Here is an 8618-nt window from a genome sequence, read left to right on the forward strand (position 1 = left end):
AATGGTCAAATCATTCATACCTCGCTATAAGTAATATTTTCTCAAATTCAAGGTTGTGGAATACCTTTTCGTAATTTCTCTTCGGAAGCCAATGAAATGTATTAGATAACGCACAATTTAGCAGCTAATCAAATTATTGGGAAAACCGATCCATTCTCTTTAAAAAAGATATGTACATTCGCTTTAAAGCATAAGTGTTGACACTGAGGTGAATTCGAGCACAATGTATCTGAAACCTTCAGAAATATTCTTTTCGCAAGATTCAATTAATAATGTTTTTGATAAAAATTGTGGTCATAGATATAAGCCGATAGGCGAAACACTTGATGCATTATGCGAAGGAAGGTAAGTTTTCGATTATATATTTCTTAATTTTGTCATTGTATCACTTCTGCAAATCAAGTAACCTGACTAAAAAACTGTTGTATTTTTATCATCTGGTAAAAAATCAGCCAGTATCTATTACAGTGTTTTCGTGTATAAAGCATACATTTTAATGCCACAATGGATGGAAGCAACACGTTGACTTATACATTACCAATATCAAATACAAAAGATTTATTGTGCACTACAATCTTATTTTAGGTTTATTTATTTTATGCGAAATTGCAACTCTGTTCAATCATTGTTTTTCTAACAAACTAATGTGTACCATTACAAATGCCATTTCAATATAGTATTTTTTTCAGGTGCTCTGTAAGTAGCATACCAACTATATCAGTTGTAAAGCATAACAATAAATGGTTCACAGCTGATAATAGGCGGCTTTGGGTTTTCCGGAACATGGAGAGACTGGGAAAGTGTGACAAAATATATGTTAGTGAGGGGTTTTATATTCCTCCATCAAAGTTTACCACATATAATGGAGGCGAATCAGTTCATGTTCGCAATGGCTCCCCAGGAGGAATTTGGCATCGAAAACCAAGTGTGAAAAAGCCAACGCCTACTCCTACTATAACCATTAACAAAATGCCAGTATCTGTCAACGATATTAAAAAGGAAAATGTGGCAAAGGAACATAACATTGATGACAACACAATCCATTCATCAGGCAGGCGCCCATTTCAGGAAATGGGAAATTTAGTTTCTAACTATAGTGTGATAGATGAAACTATCAGTTCACACTCCGAACCGGACAGTGATACTGATACAGTGTCCAAAAGTTGTTCCGTGGAGCAAAGTAACTATCTTACATCCTCGGGAAATTCGGATAAGGATAAGTCTTTATCCCAAGAAAAGCAAACAGTTCAGGAAGCGAATTTAAAAGTAATTGTTTTAGATGAAACCGCTATAGAATTACACATTCCACCTTGTCAGAATGTTAACGAAGACAATAACAATAGTTTAACTGTTACAGCAAACCCGCAAACGACACAGACTAATACTACTAAGAAATGTAAAATACTATGTATCGTTATAACCGTCATAGTGGTTATTCTGTTTTCAGTATTAGTTCCAGTTCTTGCTTTATAAACTTAAATTGTTAATGATATTTCCATTCAATGAAGTATTCCGGTTTTCATTCAAATACAGTGATCAGGTTTTTGCCTTTCAAGTCTGATCGTCTGTTAGGTTGAATGAAAAGGAATCTTGGATGAGTACTTCTTTTCACTGCATTTGTTTAAATGTCTTATGTCGTATAATGAATGACGCAAGGAATGAATATTTTAAATCTAAATATTCATGTTCCCCTCAGATATATATACATATATTATGTAGATTATCTTTTGTTAATTCAAAATGTTAGAGCACAATGTTATGTTTGTAAAAGGGTAAAAATGCAATTCAACAATTTAAGTTGTTTGTCTGCAGCGATCTTATCCATCTTATGCGTAATAAGAATAAAAATAACATAAATAACCATTTTGGGTTCAGATGTAGTGGAAAAATACTTTATATAGCATTCGATTTGAATTTCCGAAAATATAAATTTACCTTACCTTTAGTTAGATAACGACTTAATCTAAATATAGCTTTACCTCTCTAAGCTTATATTAAGTAGCACTTCTTTTCGTTTGTTATCTGTTGAAAAAATATTGTAATTCAAGAATATGTATCTGTATCTAGACACAATGAAGTTTATTGCTCATTTATACTTATATGCCGTTATAAAATACACATAGACGTTCCTTGTAAATAATGTTGTAAGTGATTCAGATTTTTATAATCTATTGTCAAATGCCATGTCGTATTAAAATCTAACATTAAGAGGTTCAGTTCAGCAATTATTTTCTTCTTCAAATAAATGTGTAAGTCGATTTAACTATATTTGATTTTAAATAACAAACTATTGACGAGTTTTCATATGATATTCAGTGTACCCAAAACACACTTCTTCATAGATTTACTAATATACCTCGTTTACATCAGACGGTCAGGTAAAGGAGTTGTTCATTATAATGAGATAATTATTGTTTCGGTTCAAACTTTTTGAAAAGTTGTTTTCGATGTTTTGCCACTGGAAGTAATTATCAGAGAAGAACGTATTAATGTGTGTTGTTGTTTGTCAGTTAAAATACGTGATTTTAACGTCTATCTTTTCTATAGTGTGAAATAAAGAGGTACTTAAACAGTGTTGAATACAAAATTGAATTCAGTCGGACTTGTACACAGCAGTAACAACAAATATTTGGACGGGTCTTTCGCCTCGTCCAAATATGAGTAATTACTGCTTCGTGCTCGTCCAAAAATTCAGTATTGTACCCAACACTGTTTGATAACCCCATAATAATTGGGATTTAATATATATCAATGACTTAATTACTAGGACTATATGCAAGAGCGGCTACATGGAAATTAAACAAGAAGTGTAAAAATATATCTGAGAATCTCACTAAACTGTGCGAAACAGAAAACGATAGCCAGTTTTGGAGACTGGCAATGTACATTGCTTTAAGTAGCAATCGGAAAAATTAAGAAATTCTTTTCAAGGGCCTCATAAAAAGAATCAGCCATCTTTTATCAGTAATATGCCATTGAGTCCGTTTTTACGTTGGCATGAAATAGGTCTATAATTGATTATTGCTAACACAAAGGGCAAAACTTACAATTGTAGCAAGACTTTCAGTCAAAGTATTATTATATTTCCTGCTTCGCGTTTATGGCTATTCAAGTGTTATTTTAACATCATCAAAAGAGGGTCTAAAACACGTATCCGACAGATGGCAGATGCAATTTTCTGAAAAACCGACACAATTGCAGGTCAAATGGCGACCCTCCAGCTATGATGGTAGAGGAAGACCCCCATGTGCCCCTACGTGCGTTATTTCATCACGAGCGGGCACCTGGGTAGCACCATCGACCTTCCGAAAGCCAGCTGGATGGCTTCCTCACATGGCGAATTCAACGCCCCGAGTGAGGTATAATCACAGTAACTGTATTTTCGTTATGCATGCCAAACAAATTGCAGACGTTCATACATAATCTCAACAATTCAGACTCCTTCCAGTAAGACATTAGACAATTTCTTTTCTCTTCCTCAATTTATAGCACTAAGAATTTAGGAAAGAAACATACCAGCTGTAAGGATACGAATTATATGACCCAGGAAAGTGCCTACGCCTTTAGTATCTTGAACAATGTTTTTGGGTCCAATCGCTAAGGTGACTATGTCTTAGACTAGCTGACAAACGATGCAGAATGTCCTTTGTTGAAACGTAGAGCTGGTGAGACCAAATATCTCATATATATAATTTTCCTCTGGCTACCTTGCCTAAATTATTCGTGTACCAATGATTCGTAAATGATTTTAAATATGAGCTAGACAATTTCAGGGATCAGGCAAATCACTAAATGCTTCAAACTAACAATTTTCAACTATCTCAAACTTCTATAGGCTGGAGACTCTATACTTGACTGGTCTTTTTGTTGAAGTTCCCGTCAGACAATGTCTTTGAATCAACAACATACGAGTCCTATCGCATAGATACTCGGCCTCTGTCCTCTTAATTGAAGTTATAACTCTTTATAAATGCCCTGACTCCTGGAATGCTTAGCGCCTATATGCTATCATATGTAGCATTCAGCTACCATATAGGTCTATCCCCGATGCCTTGGCTGTACTTCGCCAATAACGCTGAACCGTCTATAAGCTGGAACTCTCCTACTCTCAGTAGATTACCAAACTCTGGGTCTCTGTCTCAGCTTTCCGATGCTCAGCCTATATTTGCTATAGTCTATAGCATTTAACTACCATAAAGGTAAAACTCCTATGCGCTGGCCCTATGGCTCGAAACCTTGTTGAAATTCTGCAACTCTTCTTCTTTAGTGTATGAACTCCAAACGTCTTCTTTTTAATAATTTATCCACCCTGACAGTGTAGTTGCAATAACTTCCTTATCAAGGTACTGGGATAAATTATTAGTTGAATTCTCGATGTATCTTCTTCGACCGCTGGATACAGAATGAGCTTTCTGTCATCCATCTACCTATTTATACCCCAGCAGACGTGCTATTTTTAGAACTTGTTTTTGATTGGTCCAAATTTAAACATAACGTTTTACAACGAGTACTTGCTCTATCAAATATCGTTTCCCTTTAACTTTTGTATATGACATAATGTGCGAAGCTGGGACCTAGCCATCCACATAATGAACCCAAATCAGCCACAAATGACCTAAATTCTATTATATACAGCAATTCAACAATAATTTTAGCAATGACAACAAAAGGGAGTCAAGTACTCTCTGTGCTTTTGTGTTACGTTATCAATATAACAGATATACAAATTATTCTGACAATAGCCCCCTTCTCAAGAAAATACTCTAAGTTTTTCATAAACATGAAGAATAATTTGTAATCAAATCCTTTTTTTCTTTTTACTATTTCTTGATTTTTTTTTGTGTTAAAATCAGTCACATCATATTCTGTTTCATGTAATCAATTATTGTCTACCTAAATAATCAGCGCATACATTTTCTGTACCTTTAATAGATTCAATTTTGAATCTGTAACACTGCAAAAACAATGCCCATCTCATAATTCTTGAGCTTCCTACTTTACATTTCTGTATGTAACTCAATGGGGCATGATCATTCTGTAGGATGAACTCACTGCCGTACAAATACTTCTGAAATTTCTTAACACCAAAAACTATTGACAAACATTCTCTTTCAATTACCGAATAGTTCCTCTCTCTTTGGAGCAATTTCTTACTGGCATATGCTATGGGAAATTGCGCATCTTCATACCTCTGAAGAAGTGCTGCTCCAGCCCCAGTATCTGAAGCATCACACTGTAATATAAAAGGTTATGAAAAGTCTGGTAACCGTAAAATAGGTGCTTGGGTAAGCAACGTTTTCAAAGTATGAAAAGCTCTGGCATGTTGTTTTTCCCATACTACAGTATTAAGTTTCCCTTTCTTGATTAAGTCGGTCAGTGGTGCTGCAACTTCGGAGTATGATGCTATAAATTTTCTATAATAACCAGTTAGGCCAAGGAAACTCCGTACTTGTCTCTTAGTCTTAGGTTCTTCTGCATTCTTTATGCGCTCTAATTTATCTATCATCTTCCATCTCCAGCTGATCATTTCCGACCTTGTGCCCAGCAACTGAAATGAAATATTATCATATCCTATTAGACACTTTGATGGTTTTAGTGTAAGCTTTGCATCTCTAACCCTCTTAAAGATATCTTGTAACATTGAAACATGAGTGTCCCACGTTATGGTCTGACCTAAATATCGTCCACGTAATTATCTGCATGTTTGCACCCTGTCAATAATTTTCGCATCATGTTATTAAATGTAGGACCAGAATTTATCATACCAAATGGCATTTTTCGGAACTGGAAACTTCCCTCAGATGTTGTGAAGGCTGTCAAGTGCCTAGATTGCTTCTCGACAGGAATCTGCCAGTAACCTTTGCTGAGGTCTAATTTTGTGAAGAATTTATCCCTATGCAGTTTTGACCGAATATCTTCATCATTTCCCATAGGCTCCGTATCAAACTTCGTTATAGAATTCAACCGCCTAAAATCAATACAAAATCTGTTTGTGTTATCTTTTTTCACCATAACGATAGGGGAGTTGTATGCAGAAGTGGCAGGTTCAATAATTCCAGCGTTTAACATGTGTAGAACCTCTTGGTTAACTTCATTACGTTTCGCATATGGTATGGGGTATTGTTTGACTCCAACAGGTTCTGTGGTTGTGAGTTCGACCTTATGTTCTACAAGATTCGTCGTTCCAGGACATTCTGTTAAAATGTCTTGATATTGTTTTATAAGCGACTTAATTTCAGTAATTTCGCTTTCAGACAAATGAGATTAATTTGTACATTTTCATAAGGTTTTGACCCTCCTATTCTGTCAAGGTCGAGCAAATTTTTGTCATTAACTACCCCTGTCTCTGTGCTAATATCGGCCTCGATCACGGCGACACTTCCTGCAAGAATATCTTGTCTTTCTTCGTACTTTTTGAGTAAATTGATATGGTAAAGCCCTATCTTGTCACCGACTTTTACTTTAAAAATCATTTTGTTGACCACATCAACTACTTCATAAGGTCCTTTGCACTGAAGCATCAACTTATTGTGGTTAGTTGGTAAAAGTAACAGCACTTTATCCCCGACCTTTAAATTTCTGTTTCTGGCACTCTTGTCGTAATGGTGTTTGTACGTTTCTTGTGCTGAATGAAGACTTTCTCTAGCTATCTTACATGTTTCCTCCAGCCTATTCCGTAAGTCTAATACATATTCATATGTGTTTCTTGTTTCTGGTGTTTCAGCTTCAGTCAAAAGTTCTTTTAGTACTTGCATAGGTCCTCTGACTGTCCTGCCATAGAGTAGTTCAAATGGTGAGAATCCTGTACTTGCCTGTGGAACCTCTCGATATGCAAACAATACGGCTGACAAAAATCTATCCCAGTCTTTTGGTTTTTCTTGACACATCTTTTTCAACATACTCTTTAAAATACCATTCATACGCTCACAAAAACCATTGCACTTTGGGTTATACGGAGTTGTGAACATTTGCTTCAGACTGGTTTCAGAGTGATCAGCTTATAAACTTCTTCCATCAGCTGTGAGGTAAACTGACATCCTCTTCACTCAAAATTTCGGATGGAAATCCTACTCTAGAAAATATATCTAGCAGAGCCTCAGCTACCCGTTCTGTTTCCATTATTGGCATATCTCCCAATGGAACCTTTCTAACTTTTCCTTTTGGAATCATTTTCTGACATATATCACACGACCCACAAAACCTTGTGACGTCACTAGTTAACCCAGGCCAGTAAAAACTTGTTTGTATCCTATCAACTGTCTTCCTTATTTATAGGTGTCCTCCAGCTATTGATTCATGAGCTAAAGACATAACTCTCTTTCTGAACTAAGTTGGAACTACAATTTGCTTTATCTCTTTGGTAATACTGCCTCTCTTTTCTTCGAAGATTCTATACAATACATCCTTCTTGACTTTGTACATAAATGTAAAACCACTCTTTGTCTTCATTTTCTTCTTATTAGAGGCATATGTCCACAGCTTTCCTAAGGTATTGTCCTCCTTCTGAGCTTTTTCTAAATGAAGCATGCAAAGGCCTTATAAAAAGCATCAATCACTGTATTCGAAAGTTTATTTGGACTATCACTGTTTTCAAGCTAAAAACTGGCAGCGTTAATCCTTTAACCAATTGATTGGAACATTAATGAAAATGTACGAAATGGTGTGTATGTACATTTACTGAGATTACAGTCTGCTCTTTTCATGGCTAAAATAATGATACGAATTTGACTTGCATTTAATTTATATCTAGAACAGTTTCTTAGTTTCGACTAAGTGAAGAAAAAAATCATTTTCAGAAAAAATGGTGAACAGGTTCAACGAAAATGATTACTAAATCAGTGGGAAAATGTGAATTTGTATTGACGCCTCCATCTTGGAATAAACATCACGTAATTTCACAACGTAAGTCAATGAGGATAATCACAACATTTTGATTTTTAACTTAAATTTATATATTAAAAAAAAGAAAAACATGCCTTGAAATATTTCTTGTATTAATGATTCTATTACTTGTAATTTGCCAAGCAAATAACATAATTATCGGAGGCCCACACTGTGAGACAGACTTCAAACAAAGGAGTTCCAATGTAAAATATCACCTGTAACGTTACGGTTTGTGTTGTTTTAGTAATACGTTTATGTGCATGCAGATATATATAAAAAGGGGTCAATTCAACAGTCGCTTGGTCTGTAATGGTTTATATGGCTCTCATAGATTTTACTAGACTCGTACAAAGAGAATTTCTTTCCAAAATATATCCGGAACTTACGGGAAATATCCCATTCATGGTGAAACCAAGATAGCTGCACCCACCTTTGTTTACACTTTGTACCATGTAGCAGGTATTCGAGGAGTATGAGCATCGTTAGATTTAAATGCAAATATACTACTGGAATATTATGTACGATATATTACATTGAAAGGGCTTTTCAAAATACAGTTATAAATAGAAATGACAGACCTCTAATATATTTTCCAGAGAGAGCGGTGTATGCTTTATGAATACTTGTTTGTTTGTCTTGGGGTTAACACCGTTTTTCAACAATGTTTCGGCTATGAAACATGTATCAGAAGTGAAGGACGAATGATTTCAGATACAATGTCTTTTATCAAATCG

At 35.2% G+C, this 8618-nt stretch overlaps 1 protein-coding gene across 1 annotated transcript; it reads left to right on the forward strand.

Moving 5' to 3' along the window:
* Nucleotides 1–202: 202 nt before the first annotated feature.
* LOC128557281 (uncharacterized) lies at nucleotides 203–1473 on the forward strand. Its single transcript, XM_053544506.1, has 2 exons — nucleotides 203–345; nucleotides 690–1473. The coding sequence occupies exons 1-2, from the start codon at nucleotides 224–226 to the stop codon at nucleotides 1471–1473; spliced, it is 906 nt and encodes a 301-aa protein (XP_053400481.1). The 5' UTR covers nucleotides 203–223.
* Nucleotides 1474–8618: the final 7145 nt, after the last annotated feature.

This window comes from Mercenaria mercenaria, chromosome 5, assembly GCF_021730395.1.
Source record: "Mercenaria mercenaria strain notata chromosome 5, MADL_Memer_1, whole genome shotgun sequence".
Taxonomy (NCBI): domain Eukaryota; kingdom Metazoa; phylum Mollusca; class Bivalvia; order Venerida; family Veneridae; genus Mercenaria; species Mercenaria mercenaria.

Bases quoted from the DNA above. Each gene is read 5' to 3' on its own strand.
- LOC128557281 (XM_053544506.1), top strand. From the start codon at position 224: ATGTATCTGAAACCTTCAGAAATATTCTTTTCGCAAGATTCAATTAAT. The intron at 346-689 runs GTAAGTTTTCGA...TATTTTTTTCAG, and splicing joins GATGCATTATGCGAAGGAAG to GTGCTCTGTAAGTAGCATAC.